Here is a 15814-nt window from a genome sequence, read left to right as displayed (position 1 = left end):
GAGGCAGAAGTTCTTGCTGTCCTGGCCCCACACATGGCTGAGGAAGTGGCTGAAGAAGGATTAATGCTCCCCATGTACCCTGCTCACAGTGTCATCATCACTCCTGATGGGTGGCACCAAAAGGAAGGCTGGGACCCTGTGTCAGAGCTTGTGTTGAAGGAAGCAGGACCCAGCAGCCAGATCAGTTTGCTGCTGACCCTCAGGCCCTGTCTCCAGCACACAGTCTTGAGACAATCTCCCCCAGGCCGCATGCTGGCCTTTACCCCAAAAGCCACCTCCAGACAGGGCTCTGCACCCAGCTGGAGGACTGGGCATCCAGCTGTGACCCCCCCCACCGCCCCCCGGGAGGACGAGTCCTCTGCTGGATTCTCTGGAGGGTTGGCAGGGAGCATGCAGAGGAGGTCCTGGGGCTGTCTACTGGGCTTCCAGACCATCCTCTTGCCCACAGGGGCCCTCAAGCAGGGTGCCTCGGGGCAGAGATCCAGCCCAGCTTGTTGTTGTGTGAACAGAGAGGAGAAACTGCCCCAGGAAACTCCTCACAGACCCCTTGTAGCAGCCATTTCCAGCACTGGGTGTTCCCCACGGTCCTGGTGAGGGGTGATCTCTGCATGTGACGAGCTCCATCTTCCCGTTGGGCTCAGCCCCTGCCTGGTGGGATGGCCAACCCTGCCCGGCCTCACTCCAGGCCCAGAGCCCAGGAAGGAGAGAAGGAAGGAGGGGGAGAGGGATGGAAGGAGGGAGGGAGGAAGGAGGGGAGGGAAGGAAGGAGGGAGGGAAGGCAGGAGGGAGAGAGGGATGGAAGGAGGGAGGGAGGGAAGGAGGAGGGAGGCAGGAGGGAGGGAGGCAGGAGGGAGGGAGGGAGGCAGGAGGAGGGAGGGTGGGAGGGAGGGCAGGAGGAGGGAGGGCGGGAGGAGGGAGGCAGGAGGAGGGAGGCAGGAGGGAGGGCAGGAGGGAGGGAGGGCGGGAGGGGAGGCCCAGCCAGGCCGGGGCAGCCCTGGGGGCCCAAGGGCCGCTGTTGCTAGGCAGCACCGGGGTGGGGGGGGCGGGGCAGGAGGAGGCCACGTGACCTGCAGCTGGTGGGGTTGCCGGGCAACGCCGGGCGGGGCTGCAGCGGCCCGGGGGGAGGGGTGCCGGCCCTGAGGCGGGGGCGGGGGTGGGGCGGGGGGCGGGGGGAGCCGGGCCCTCCGCAGCCCCCGGCCCCGCTGCCCCAGCCGTCGGGGGGCTGGGGGCCGCCGGGGCCGTGTCCGGGGCCCGCGGCTGCCGGGAGCTGCAGTGCCCGGCGGCGCTGGGGGGTGTCCGTGGCTGGCAGTGGGCGCACGAGGAGGCCGGTCGCCCTCCTGCTCCTGCGGAGCCGCCTGCTGCTGCGGGAGCCGGCGCACCGCTGCGCAGCCCCAGCAGGAGAGCAGCCCGCTCCGGGCTCCAGCCCGCTGCCCCCGGGGTCTCGCCCGGCGCTGCTGCCCCCCGGCGCCGAGGGCCAGAGCCAGCCCCGGCCTCCAGCCAGCCCCGACCCCGACCCCGACCCCGACCCCGGCCCCGGCCCTGCGGCTGTGCCGACCGCGCGAGAGCAGCGCCGCCGCCGGCTCACACGGCCGCACGTATTGATGGGCTGACGCGGGGGTTTAGGAAACACGGACGGGGGGCACTGCCCTCTGCGGAGATCCCTGGCCAGGGGGTCCTGGGAGCGCTCCGGCACTTCTTGGGGGACTTCCTGGAGCGCTGCCAGCTCCTCTCGACCTGCACAGGGCGCTCGTCACGTCTGCGCGGCGGCGGCAGCCCTACGGACGCTGTGTCTGGGTATGGTTTGTCCCACGGAGGGTCCCTGCTAGGCCCTTGGAGCCCAAGGGCCCCGGCCTGTCCCCTGCGGCCAAAGACAGGGCCCACCCTTGGACCATGGGGGAAAGGGCCTTCCCTCAGCAGCGCCGCAAGCTGGACTGGCCCTGGAGGAGCTGACGGCTGCGGCAGCTCGCTGGCACTGGAGAGAGGTGGTGGCAGATGCCTGTCCTATGGATGACAGGACGCGCGGAGGAGACTTGCCAAAGGGTCTCTCTGCTTCCTTCCTTTGCAGAGTTGTCTTGGAGGAAGCCGAGGGCCCTCACGCTTCCTGGAGGCAGAGCTGCACTTGTCAGAGACCCGGCCCCTCTCCCGGGTCTCTCTCGAGGTGCTCCCCATGCGCACCGCGGGCAGCCTGGCTCAGGAACGAAGCCCCGGGTGGGCCGAATCACATGAACATGAGCTGCCCCATGGTTTCCTGCTCTTTTTATTGCCGCTCAGAGAAGCTCTCTTGTCTCCTGGCTCAGGTGGGAGTTGTGCCTTGCCAGCACCCCGTGAACCTGCACTCGGTAAATACAGGTGTACTCGGGGTTGCCCCAGTTGCTCTGCACCTGGAACTTGATATACTGGAAGGGTCTGGGAAGCTGCTTCTGCAAAGGAGACGGGGGGAGCCATCCTCACTCGGCTGCAAAGAGCAGCAGCCCAGCAAGGTGGCTTCCTTGGCCAGCGCTAGCCCTGCTGGGGAACCCGAGGCGGCAGCCCTGGCAGAGGCGGCAGCCATGGTTCCCACGCCAGAGCCACGAGGCGCAGGATGCTTGGCGTCATCCTCCACCCGCTGTCGCCCAAGGGCTGGCAGGCAAAGCTCCGTTCGTCCCTCCCATCGCGCCCACACGCACTGCCAGTACCTCCAGGCGGAAGGTCTGAACAGCCTCTTTGTCCACGTCAAATAGGAAGAGCCCCAGGAGAGTTTCTGCTGCTGCTTCCTCACCCACGCCCTCCAAGGCAACAGACAGTGGGGGCAGGTCAGGCTCCAGCAGAGCCTAAGGAAAAGCGCCCGCGGCGTCCCAATCGGGGATGCCTGCCTCCTGCCCCGCTCCTCTCGCAGCGGTCTGGAGGAGGTGAGTGTGGCTGTGGGTCAGGCTGTGTTGAGCAAGCGCTCCCAGACCCTTGGGCCAGGAAGCACACAACAAGCCGGAGTGGCACAACGGCACCGTGGGCCCCCACAGACCCCAGGCAGGGACGCGCTGCTCTGCAGCCACCAGCCACCAAGCTGCCAGGAGCAACGAGTCTCCCTTGCAGCTTTCGGCCATGGCCAGATTGCCTCCCCGCCCCCCCCTGCCCCGGAGGTGCAAGGCAGAGAGACTTACAGAGACAGCAAAAGCTTTGGGGGCGCTGCTGACTTGCCCGGAAGGAGAGACTGCCTTGGAGATGTGCTCCACGGTGACAGCCCTTGGCCAGATGTGCTCAGGCAGCCGGATGACCACTTGGCCCTCAGCTCCTTGGAAAGCCCAGCACTGTCCAGGCGAAGTGTGCGGCTGCAAGCAGAAAGCAGACACCTCCAATGGCAAGGCGCTCCAGGAGCCCACAGGACGGGCGGCTTTGCAAGAAGCACAGGCCTGCCTTTGTCTCTCGCCTGCCATTCTGCCTGGAAAGGTGCACAAGTGGCTGGAAGGGACAGGAGGGGGCACTTTCACACTTGTTTTCAGAATACGCAAGTCTTCCTTACGAAACATCTAGGCTCAACTGCCTCTCCAGAATCCTGCTCTGATTTTGCAAGGCGTTCAGAGACAGGGCGGCTCTGCCTAGCGCATGTCACCCCATGAGCCTTCGCAGGCTGTGCGGGAGAGACGAGGCCCAGTCCAGCTGCCACGCTTCCTCCCACTGGGCAGATCCCGTCAGGCTCGGGGGCCTGCAGGAGGCTCTGTCCTTGCCTCAGTGGCTTGGCAGGTCCCCCCACAGCTTCCCCTCTCTCTGGAAAGCAACCACTGGAGTGGAGGTGGGCAAATGCAGCTGCCAGGAGGACAAAGGTGCTCAGCAAACGGCGACCAAGGGTTGTGGGCAGGTTGCTGCCGCTGGGTTCAGCTCCGTTCCCCTCCAGCTGGGAGGGCAGCGCTGTCGGGAAGCACGGGGGATCGTCAGGAAGACAAGGAGCGTGGTAAGGTTGAGTGATACTGCTGCTCTGGCGGGAGGCGTTTGGGACTTGCGGCCCCAACTGGAAAGCAAGGAAGGGCCTCAGAAGTCATGCTGTCTCTGCTATTACCTGCAGAATGGTGTCGGGAGGGTTGGCAACCGAGAAGAACCATAGGCCAAGCCAGCGAGCCCCACCGCCTCGCCCACCATAGGTGCTGGATGTTCTCTCTGTGTCGATTGTGGCCCCTGAAAGACACATGGAAAGCAGCTGCTCAGGGCAGGCCAGAGGCCAGGAGAAGCAGCGAGTTAGCAGGTATTTCTCAAGGTTGCAAGCGCAGCTGGGCAGACTTTCTGGGGGGGCCATAGAGCAGCCGAGTGCCAGGAGACTTTCGCTGGGCATACCTGTGGTTTTCAGAGCCCAGTCCACCATCTCGAGGTAGTTTGCCGCTGTCTTCTCCAGTGCTGCCCGGGTCAAGTCAAGAAGGGGCTGGGAAAAACATTGGGAAAGAAGGGAGAGACGGGAGTGAACGTGGAGAATGACACAAACGCCTCAGCGGGCACTCGTGCGTGAACACTGAGTGCTTGCCCAGAGCAAAGGGGAGACTCGGGGTCAGTCCCCCACGGGCAAGACTTGTTGGAAAAGGTGCCACACTGGGCAGCAAGAGGACAGAGCTGGCTCTGAGAAGAGCCAGGAGGAAGCGGCAGGAGGGAGCCTCCAAAGGACAGCAAGGTCTCTCCTCCACTCCCAGCCTCTTTACCCCTCTCTTCTCCTCGGCCATCTCGCTCTCCTCCAAGACTTCTTCCACGGAGTGCAGGAGGGCCTCCTTTGCGGCACCCATCTCTGCCTGCAGGCGAGCCACCTGCTCTTCTAGAAGCTCCCGCTCACGGATTTTCTCCCTCAGCAAGGCCAGCGAGTTGCTGAAGACAAAGGGAAAGCACATGTTGTCCAAGGGCCACCCAGCCCCTGCAGGCAGGCTCCAAACGCAGGCAGGATTCCTGCAGGGTGCCATGTCCTTGCCCCCCTCCTCGCTCCTCCCTCGCCTTCACAAAGGCTCCCCCTTCACCTCCACGTTTAGCAGGCGGGAAAGACTGGAGCCCTGCATGTTTTGCCCATGGTAAGATGGGGCCCATGGTAAGGAAGCGCTCTTACCCGAGAGTCGTGAGCTCTGCTTCCAGCGGCTCCCCTGCCTTCTCCTGGAACACAAAGGCCCTCCGTGAGAGCAAGCACAAGGGGCGCTGTGGGGGCTTCGCAGAGGAGACTTCCCTGGGAGCAGCAGGCAGCAGCTGCTGCTGCTCTCCATCAGTCTGGAGCAAGGCAGAGGGCTGCAGGCCTTTCTGCAGCCACTGTCTCTGGGAAGAGCAAAGCCACGTGCTGCCCCACTTCTCCTTTCTTCAGCCTGCCAGCCTGCAGAGCTCCCTCAGGGACATCTCTGTGTCAAAGCTCATTCAGCAGCTACGGCGGCTGATGGACAGGCACAAGCGTCCCCACCCCCTCCCACGTCTCTGTGAGGATGAGCCCTGGCACTGTGGAGCAGCTTCCCACCTTTGGCAGGGGAGGCAGGAGCTCAGAGCTAAGGCCTCGGCCGCACTTTGCCTTCCCCCAGCAAGAGGCACGTACCTGCAGCGCTTCCTTCTGCCCCTTGCTCTCGCTGAGCAGCAAGCCCCAGCAGTAAAGCCCAGCTGGAAGTCACCACGTCAAGAGACAGTTGTATTAGGAGGCTTTCCCGTGTTCCCTGTAGGCACATTTTGGCCTCCCACCCGTTGGGGGCAAGCGCTTGGCTGGGACAGTGCAGAGAGCGGCTGTGGCTCCAACCCCTGGGGCACCCCCCAGGCCCCGGAGCTTGGACAATAGCTACACCCAACGGCCACAGACCCAACAGGCTAGTGAAGGCATGTGGTCCTGAGCCAAGACAAAATGCACCCGGCCACGCAAGGTTCTGCACAGACATTCAAAGCCCAAAGCTCTGAAGCAGGGAGGGACCTCTCGCCAAAACGATCCTATGCGCTCCGCTCCCTAACAGTGCCTGAGCCCAGGGAAGGCGGGAGGCAGGCCGCAGGCCACCTGTGCAGACCATCTCTGGCCTTCACCATCACAGAGATGTGAAGCTGGAAGGCGACATGGGATCTATTGCCTCTCCCTCCCGCTGACAGCTGGCATCCAGTAGGCCTGGGCTGCCCCGCAAGGTGTTTGGGCAGCACTACTCACCAGCAAAGATTGGGGCGAGCAGGAAAAGGCCCCTCAGGAACCTTCTGCCATTCCGCCAGGCGATGCTTCGTCTACAAGAGAGGGAAGGCTGTTGTTATCCGATCCTACAGCTTGGGCTTTGATCTTGTGGTGATGATGCATTTAGGGGCTACCTTGCCACCAGGTTGCTCAGCTCAGCAGAGCAGAGAAGCGCAGGGCCCAGGGGTGTTTAGGAAGCTCTGTGCTGGAGCCCACCACCCTGGGGGCACTAAGGCAGTTGAAGACGTCTGGCCTGACACACGGGCAGCAGCCTGGTGCCCCTGGGCTCTCCCAAGGAGAAAGGGCAGGGTCTTGCCCACCAGAAGGCTCTGCGGGGCTGCCTGGCTCGCCAGGCTGGAGGGTAGTGCTGCAGACAGCCCCGGTGCTCTGGGGCTGCCTGTCCGTGCCAAGGAAGCCGGGCGGCACACAGGGCTCCTTGCCTTTCCCCTCCCTGCTCTTTGGGCCCTGTTGCACCCACCTGCCCAGCTCGGTTGGCATCTCGCCTAGTCCAGCACAGTCTCCAGCAAGAGGGAAAAGGTCGCAGTGCTGCAACTACCCAAACGCCTCTTGCCAAAGCGCCCGCTGGCTCCTGCAAGCCTTCCTGTTTGCGGAGCTGCCCATCTGGGCCGGCGGGGCTTTTATGTAGGGCAGCTGTTTATGACGTCACAAGAGCCAACTGCCCTAGAGGCAAGGTGCTGCCCATGATGACCTCAGTAGGGGGGTTTTGGGGGTTTCCCAGGAGGGGGTTGTCGTACAGGCTGGGAGAGAGAACCCCTGTGGCTTAGCCCCCACCCCAAGCCTGAACCCTCCCGGCACACCCGCGCAGGAGCACTGGTGAGCCCAGAGAGCCAGCTCACTTGGTCACCCGGGCAAGCTGCTGTGGCGTTACCCACCTCCTCCTCTACCAGGCTCTTGCATGTCGTGTCGCAGCATTGGAGCTTGTCACTCTGGCCAGTGTGCACACAGCTGGTGGTGCCTCTGCCCAGTGCAGGTCTTGCCAGCTCGTCAGCCCCTTGGCTCTTGGCTCCCAGCTGCTCAGGCCAGCATCTTCTCAGGCGCTCTGTGTCCAGCTGGTGCTTGGGCTCTTCCTTGTCACTTGGGTCCTCCTCAGGGCAGTGGGGTCTCCAGGGAGAGCAGGGCTGCCGTGACTGCCTCGGTCCCCATGCTGCCTTTGCCCTGTCCCCCACTTAAAGATGGTAAATGTTATATACCCTTCAGAAATGAGGGCATACTTTGGAGAAAGCCCAGCAACATGACCAGGGAGGGTCTGGGCACTCCAGGGGTGAGTCCAGGTCACAAGGTCAGGCCAGCTTACTCAGGGTTTTATCCAGCCTGGTCTTGAAGGCCTCTAAGGATGGAGATGGCACAACCTCACTGCACCACCTGATCCAATGCTTGAGTGACCTCCTGCTGAAAAAGTTCCTCTCTCCTAAGCCCACTGGCTCTTGCCTTCCCACCATGCACCACTGTGTGGGAGCCTGACTTTGTCTCCTTGACAACCTCCCTGTGGTTACTGGAAGGCTGCTGTTAGGTCCTCCCAAAGCCGTCTCTTCTTCAGCCTGAAAAAAACGCATTTCCCTCAGCCTCTCCTCCACAGGGCCTGGGCCTCAGCCCATGGCCACCTTGGTGGTCCTCAGCTGAACTCCTCACAGTTTTCTAATGCTTTCTTTTATTGGGGGCGGGGGCACGGCCCAAATCCGAATGCAGTCTTCTAGCTAGGCTCTAATGAGTGCTGAGTGGAGGGGGACAATCACTCGCCTGGATCTCCTGGCTGCGCTACTGTGTTCAGGCAGCCCAGGATGCTGTTGCCTTTCATCGCTGCCAGGGCACACTGCTGGCTCACGTTCAGTTGGTGTGCATGGAGACGCCAGGTCCTTTGCAGCAGAGCTGCTCCCCAGCCAGCCAGTCCCCAGCCTGCACCGTCTGCAGGGGGTCCTTCCTGCCCAGCTGCAGGACTTTGCCTTTGTCCTGGTGCAACTTCTCTCACTCGGGAGTCACTTTGCAAAGGTTCAGTGCGTTTCTGCCCAAGGAAGGGGAATTATGGAGGATCATTCCCAGGCAGGGGAGGCCAGTGCGGATTGTCCCCTTCCAACAAGGGAGAGCAAAGGAGATGAGATACGGAGCTGCTCCCTGGGCTTCTCCCAGGATGCTGCACAGCAGGACTGTCTTGTGATCCCCCGTGGACAAATGCTCAGTCTCTTTCCAGAGGAGCATCTTGGCAGGTACTGCAGATGATGTGCAGCTTCCAGTGGCTCCTGAAAGTCTGTCTGTCAGCTTGAGCCCTGGTTCCATTCCCCCCAGCCCCCGCTCTGCTGCAGAGTGTCTGGGTTGGTTAAAGAAGTAGCAGGGTCACTGTATGATGTGGTCAACAGCTCCAGATCTTGTTCCCAGTGAGAGGTTTTACTGCCAGGCTTCCCTGAGTGCAACACTTCCATCAGATGTCGGCATGTGGTATTGGTTGTCCAGCTCTCGGGAGCAAGAAGGGTGGGTATGGAAATGAAGCAATTTGAGGAAATGAAGGTTGTAGGATCCAAAGCGTAGATGTCTGAAAGAGGAGAAAAGCTTCAGCATGTCAATGTTTCATGTCCCTTGCAAATAAATCCAATCCAGGCACCGCAGCCACATTGAAGATCCTGGCTCGGATGATGGAGGAAGATGAGATCCGTCAGTGGACGGACCATCCCAGATGTTCACAACCTGCCATAGGCTGGCGGGATCCAGGAGCAGTGACTGTACATGGAGATGTTGTGAAAAGAATTTGTCTGAGGTTAACACATCACTTCTCTGGAACCGGGAGACAGGGGCAGTGTCAGGGTGCAGTACTCTCCGACCAGTTTCCTTTAGCTATTCCACGCGTAGGGAGAGGGCAATGTTTAAGATCAAAGTTTATTCTGAGGGACTTGGATGTTACATGGGATTTTTGGTTTAGCAGAATGATTCAGCAATATACTGGAATCACAACTCCAGTGTCTACACTCCACAAACTCTAGCAATTGCAATACACAGTTCAGTCACGATACCAATGTGATTGCCAATACCGGTCTCAAATGTGCTCACCGTCATGATGCTGGGCATCCCCAGTCGCCAGGAAGGAATCACATGGGTTGATGCCAGCTCAAGCCCGTTGCTCTCTCCAGAATTCCTTAGTTAGTTGTTGAGGTTTTATGCTCTGTGTTGGGCTGAGCCACATACACACTTCCCCCATGCTGGTCTGGCTAATCTCAGGGAGACCTTCCCATTGCTTTGAACAACTGGAGAAACATTCACACCAGGCCCAACTAACGGGTATGGCTGCTTATCTAACACAAAGGTCACCCTCTGGCCCCCTTTGTGTGGAGATAAAGTCAGTCCTCTGTGCAACAGCAAGGATTAACGAGCCCATCCTACACTGTTGCTGAGCTTCCTGGGGCACCTGGCCCTCTGAGCCTTCTCCCATTGTAGGGGTTGTTGGTCAGTCACACCCCTTCCCACTGAAAGCAACCCTTTTCCTGCACCCCCACACACTCCCCTACCACTTCTGCCTCCCCTCCCTGCACTCATGCAGCCTTCCCAAAACCACCTCCCTCCTGCCTGCCGCAGCCACTCAGGCAGCAAGCTGCCGTGGCCTTGGCAGCTCCTCCGTGTGGGAGAGACACCCAGCAGTGCCCACTCCTCAAACACCTCCTGTATCCCACCAGCACCATCCCCTTTCTCTGCCTTCCAAATCCAGGCCCCCCAAATCAACCACAGCCCCTCCAGCACCAACAGGCAGCCTCCAACAGGAGGTGGCCCAGCTGGGACTTCAGCCAGCCCCTCCAGGCCCTTGTCCGGCTCTCCGCCTCCTCCTTAGCAGAGGAGGGAGGCCAGGGATAAAAGGCTGGCACCTGCCCTGGCTGGTGGCAAAGGCCAGAGAGGCATGCCTGGCTCTGCCTTGCCCGGCACCTGGGCCTTTGAGAGCCTGTGATCCATGCACCCTGGGGACATCATCAGCACAGTCACTGTTCCTGTCATCTGGGGAGTGAGAAGAGATTCAGGGGAAGGAGTTCTGGAAGGCTGTAAAAGGGCAGGGACGTGCGTCGAGATCTTGGTGTGATGTACGTGCCATTAATGCAGCCTGCTGGAATGTAGGCGGGATGGCCTTTGCCTAAATGCAGAGGTGGGATTCAGTTGTTTGGGCAGAGGTAGGGAACCTGAGGTGCCCTGGGGCACTTGCCCAGCAACCAGTCCAAAAGCATAAGGCTTTCCTGTAGGTCCCATGCGCTATCTGCTAGAAACATGTGATTCTGCTAAAAATCCCTCGCATCCGACAGGGCCCTGCCAGCCCATTTTTACATCATTAAATCAAGTGTCTGCACTGACTTCCATCAACTCTTTACAGCGTAGGGATCTGCTTGCTCCTCAGCTTCATGATGAGTGGGGCTGCAGCAGCATTAGGCATCTGGTGTCATTCCCGAGGGCCAAGGAAATTGCCTACCTGAGCCCCAGACATGGCTCTCTCAGTTACTCCATCCGAGCCAGCAGACACTGGCACGTGCCTTGGACCTCCTCTGCCTCTTCAGCTGTTACCAGGTGTTGGTGTGCGACCAACTGACTGCCACCCTCCATCTCTCTTGGTTACAGTGGGAGCGTAGGCAAGGAGCTCGCATGCAGACACCTCTGTTGTGCCCACTTCAGCTTGGGCAAGGGGCATCCCACCTCCGGTGTTTTGGGGGAGCTGGTGGGAGAGAGCTGAATCCCACCCCACCCCAGGGGCTTCTAAAGTGCCCTGCAATGCCCAGATGGACTCATGTGAAGCCAAACCTGAACCATGGGTAAACGAGTTCTCCTCTGGCCCTTTTTCTAGGTGTCCTGTCTAGTTAAGGGATGGGAATGGGGTCTTCCAGTGTGGGACGTTTCCATCTCTCATAGATGACTGTCTTCTGATGAAACAAGTTGCGCAGCAGTTCGCGCAGAAGGGCGCCAGAAGGCAAAGAAGGCATCTCTCTATTTTGCACAGTGGTGTGTCCTTTCCTGGGGCATGGTCATGACACGCCGCAGAGCACGTTCCCCAGTGGCTGCGGGAGGTGCTGCATTGGCTGTGTCTGAGGCCTCAACCCAGACAGACCCTCAGACAGCAGAAGCAGCTCTGCAGGTGTCAGGCTGCAGGCAGTGCCTGGGGCCTCTCCGCGAGGCCTGGACTGACAGACAGCTCTCCTGTGTGAGGTGTGCTGTGGTTGACCAGTTGCGTCACCAGATAAAGGAGCTACAGGAGGAGGTTAGTAGGCTGCGTAGCATCCGAGAGGATGAGCAGGAGATTGACAGGGTGTTCTCGGAGACTGTTCAGCTCCGGGAGTCCCCTGCCCCCACTGCAGCGGATGTGTCAGAGGGCTCAGCACTGTGTGTAAAGGTGCATCATAACGCTGTTGAAGAGGGCTGGAAGCTGGTGACCTCTCGTAGAAGGAGAAAGGCTCTTGCTCCTCCTCAGGAGTTACCCTTGAAGAACAAGTTGAGCGCCCTCCAAGCCGAGGAGGAGCTGGGCATGGCTCCAAGGGAGGCAACTGGCCTGGCAGACCCTGTGCCGTGCAGGAAGCCCCGGAAGAAGCGGCGAGTGATTGTTGTGGGTGACTCCCTGCTGCAGGGGACAGAGGCACCTATCTGCCGACCTGACCTCTTGTCCAGAGAGGTTTGCTGCCTGCCAGGGGCTCGAATAAGAGATGTCGTGGAAAGACTGCCAAGGCTTGTCCATGCATCAGACTACTACCCTCTGCTGATCTTCCATGTGGGTGCTAATGACATGAAAGGCAAACTGGAAACCATCAAACGGGACTTCAGAGCTCTGGGAATGGTGGTCAAGGGTCTGGGAGCCCAGGTGGTTTTCTCCTCAATCTTGCCTGTGAGGGGAAAGGACAGGAGGAGGAGTAGACGAATTTTCCAAGTTAACAGCTGGCTGCGCCGCTGGTGTTGGCAACAGGGCTTTGGTTTCTATGACCATGGGACCCTGTTTGAAGATCAACAGCTGATAGGGAGTGATGGGATCCACCTTACCAAGCGAGGCACGCGTGTCTTTGCCAACAGATTGGCCAGCCTGGTACGGAGGGCTTTAAACTAGGCAAGATGGGGGAAGGGGAGTGGTATAGTGGCAGGGGAGTCAGTAAAACACCGCTCAAGTCAGGATGCCTCCAGCGGGTGCATACAACCAGGGGAGACAGCATGGCACATGGCTATGGAGGATCCTCTTGCACCTCTCCTGGGAAGCCTGCGTGCTTGACTGGCTCTCTCAAATGCCTGTATACCAATGCACGCAGCATGGGGAATAAGCAGGAAGAGTTAGAGATCTGTGTGCGGTCGCAGGGCCATGATCTCATTGCAGTGACAGAGACATGGTGGGATAGTTCGCATGACTGGGATGCTGTCATGGATGGCTATGTGCTTTTTAGGAAAGACAGGCCAGGAAGGCGAGGTGGTGGAGTTGCTCTTTATGTGAGGGAGCAACTAGAATGTATGGAGCTCTGCCTAGGGGTGGATGAAGAGCAAGTTGAGAGCCTATGGGTAAGGATTAAAGGGCAGGCTAACATGGGTGACACTGTTGTGGGGGTCTACTACAGGCCACCTGATCAGGAGGAAGTCATCGATGAGGCCTTCTACAGACAGCTGGAAGAAGCCTCACGATCACAGGCCCTGGTTCTCATGGGAGACTTCAACCACCCTGACATCTGTTGGGAAGACAGCACAGCTAGGCACAAACAGTCAAAGAGGTTCCTGCAAAGCATTGATGATAATTTCTTGACCCAGGTGGTGGAGACGCCAACAAGGAGAGGTGCAATGCTAGACCTTGTACTAACAAACAAAGAAGGTCTAGTTGGAGATGTGAAGGTTGGGGGCAGCCTTGGCTGCAGTGACCATGAGATGGTGGAGTTCAGGATCCTGCGAGGAGGGAGCAGGGCAATGAGTAGGGTTGCAACCCTGGACTTCAGGAGAGCTGACTTTGGCCTCTTGAGGGACCTACTTAGGGGAATCTCCTGGGGTAGGGCCCTAGAAGGAAGAGGGGTCCAAGAGAGCTGGTTAATATTCAAGCGTCACTTCCTCCAGGCTCAGGATCAGTGCATCCCTCTGAGTAAGAAGTCCAGCAAAGTGGGCAGGAGACCTGCATGGATGAGCAAGGAACTGCTGGCAAAACTCCAGCAGAAGAAGGAAGTGTACAGAATGTGGAAAAGGGGACAGGCCACTTGGGAGGAATACAGGGATGTTGTCAGAGTGTGCAGGGATGCGACAAGGAAGGCTAAGGCCCAGTTGGAATTAAATCTGGCAAGGGATGTCAAGGACAACAAGAAGGCCTTCTTCAAATACATCAGGAGCAAAAGGAAGACTAGGGAAAACGTGGGCCCGCTGCTGAATGGGGCGGGTGCCCTGGTGACAAAGGATACAGAGAAGGCAGAGTTATTGAATGCTGCCTTTGCTTCCGTCTTCACTGCTAAGGCCAGTCCTGAGGAATTCCAGACCTTGGAGAAAAGAGAGGAAGGCTGGAGAAAGGAAGACTCTCCCTTGGTGGAGGAGGATCAGGTTAGAGATCTTTTGTCCAAACTTGACATCCACAAATCCATGGGCCCCGATGGGATGCATCCACGAGTGCTGAGGGAGCTGGCAGATGTTATCGCTAGGCCACTCTCCATCATCTTTGAAAGGTCCTGGAGATCAGGAGAGGTGCCTGAGGACTGGAAGAAAGCCAATGTCACACCAGTCTTCAAAAAGGGCAAGAAGGAGGAGCCAGGAAACTACAGGCCTGTCAGCCTCACCTCCATGCCTGGAAAGGTGATGGAACAGCTCCTCCTGGAGGGCATCACTAAGCATGTGGAGGACAAGAAGGTGATCAGGAGTAGTCAGCATGGCTTCACCAAAGGGAAATCATGCTTAACCAATCTGATAGCCTTCTATGACGGAATGACTGGCTGGGTAGATGAGGGCAGAGCAGTGGATGTTGTCTTTCTGGACTTCAGCAAGGCTTTTGACACTGTCTCCCATCACATCCTCCTAGGTAAGCTCAGGAAGTGTGGGCTAGACGAGTGGACAGTGAGGTGGATTGAGAACTGGCTGGATGGCTGAGCTCAGAGGGCTGTGGTGAATGGCGCAGAGTCTAGCTGGAGGCCTGTGGCTAGTGGTGTCCCCCAGGGGTCAGTCCTGGGTCCAGTCTTGTTCAATATATTCATCAATGACCTGGAGGAAGGGACAGAGTGCACCCGCAGCAAGTTTGCTGATGAGACTAAACTGGGGGGAGAGGCGAAGACACCAGAAGACTGTGCTGCCATTCCGAGGGACCTGGCCAGGCTGGAGAGGTGGGCGGAGAGGAACCTCATGAAGTTCAACAAAGGCAAGTGCAAGGTCCTGCACCTAGGCAGGAATAATCCCATGCACCAGTAGAGGCTGGGGACTGACCTGTTGGAAAGTAGCTCTGCCGAGAATGACCTGGGAGTGCTGGTGGACAACAAGTTAAACATGAGGCAGCAGTGTGCCCTTGTGGCCAAGAAGGCCAATGGTATGCTGGGGTGCATTAGGCAGAGTGTTGCCAGCAGGTCGAGGGAGGTGATCCTGCCCCTCTCCTCAGCCCTGGTGAGGCCTCACCTGGAGTACTGTGTCCAGTTCTGGGCTCCCCAGTACAAGAGAGACATGGCACTCCTGGAGAGAGTCCAGCGGAGGGCTACCAAGATGATTAGAGGGCTGGAGCATCTCTCCTATGAAGAAAGACTGCAAGAGCTGGGCCTGTTCAGCCTGGAGAAGAGAAGATTGAGAGGGGATCTCATCAACGTGTACAAGTATGTGAAGGGGGAGTGTCAAGAGGATGAGGCCAGCCTCTTCTCCGTGGTGCCCAGCAACAGGACAAGAGGCAATGGGCAGAAACTGAACCACAGGAAGTTCCATCTGAACCTGAGAAAAAACTTCTTCACTGTGAGGGTGACAGAGCATTGGAACAGGTTGCCCAGAGAGGTGGTGGAGTCTCCTTCGCTGGAGATATTCAAAAGCCGTCTGGATGTGGTCCTGGGCAATATGCTCTAGGTGACCCTGCTTGAGCAGGGAGGTTGGACTAGATGATCTCCAGAGGTCCCTTCCAACCTAAACGATTCTGTGATTCTGTGATTCTGTGAAGTGGCAACGCTGAAATCAGTGTCTCTGCGTGGTTTAGAGAGGGACAAGAAGTCATTATTTTTGTCTACCTCAGTGAACATTTCCCAGGAGGAGAAGGGAGCCCAGGGGAGAGAGAACATCAGGCCTTCAGCTGGGCCTCTGCTCCTGAGCGGGGCCAGGCTGCGGGGACCGAGGGAGCTGCTGGCAACCGGGCAGCACGGCCCCGAGACAGCTGTGGGCAGGAGCAGCTCCTCTGCCAAGAGCAGCGGGGCTCCGGGCACTGCCTGCTGCTGCTGACGTTGGGTGAGAGGAGAGGGAGAAGTGAGAGTCAGTGTGGAGCGGGAGGACGGCTGAGTGCTCCTTGTGGGGGAAATCTTCACAGCCCTTGACACAGTCAGTCTCTGGCTGCCGGGCAACACTCCTGAGGTTCCTGGAGGGATCTTGTAAACCCATCCCATCCCATGACTAATAGATGCAGTGGCCTCCGGCAGGACAGGCTCATTCTCCCGTCCAGAGGGTGCTGCCATTGGTTAGGGGTGCTCACAGCTCTAGCTCATGCACAGGACATGTCTGAAGCGTCTTTTCAGGGGAAGGTCCAAAAAAAAAAAAAAGTCT

The 15814-nt window shown here is 58.9% G+C and overlaps 1 protein-coding gene across 2 annotated transcripts; it reads right to left on the bottom strand.

Annotated features, from left to right (window-relative positions):
* Positions 1–2242: 2242 nt before the first annotated feature.
* Positions 2243–5662, bottom strand: LOC138065229 (SUN domain-containing protein 3-like). Of its 2 annotated transcripts, XM_068929446.1 has the most exons (8): positions 5519–5662; positions 5051–5094; positions 4659–4818; positions 4303–4387; positions 4031–4146; positions 3138–3305; positions 2676–2765; positions 2243–2420 (listed from the first exon to the last, which is right to left on the bottom strand). In XM_068929446.1, the coding sequence occupies exons 3-8, from the start codon at positions 4737–4739 to the stop codon at positions 2268–2270; spliced, it is 693 nt and encodes a 230-aa protein (XP_068785547.1). In that variant the 5' UTR covers positions 4740–4818; positions 5051–5094; positions 5519–5662; the 3' UTR covers positions 2243–2267. The 2 variants fall into 2 exon arrangements, with proteins under 2 accessions (XP_068785547.1, XP_068785546.1); XM_068929445.1 differs by lacking the exons at positions 2243–2420; positions 5519–5662 and having other exon boundaries at positions 2730–3305; positions 5051–5337.
* Between the last annotated feature and the right edge of the window lie 10152 nt (positions 5663–15814).

Source organism: Struthio camelus, unplaced genomic scaffold, assembly GCF_040807025.1.
Source record: "Struthio camelus isolate bStrCam1 unplaced genomic scaffold, bStrCam1.hap1 HAP1_SCAFFOLD_48, whole genome shotgun sequence".
In the NCBI taxonomy this organism is placed as follows: Eukaryota; Metazoa; Chordata; class Aves; order Struthioniformes; family Struthionidae; genus Struthio; species Struthio camelus.
The sequence above is the reverse complement of the archived record's forward strand: the minus strand, read 5'-3'. Positions and strand labels throughout refer to the sequence as shown.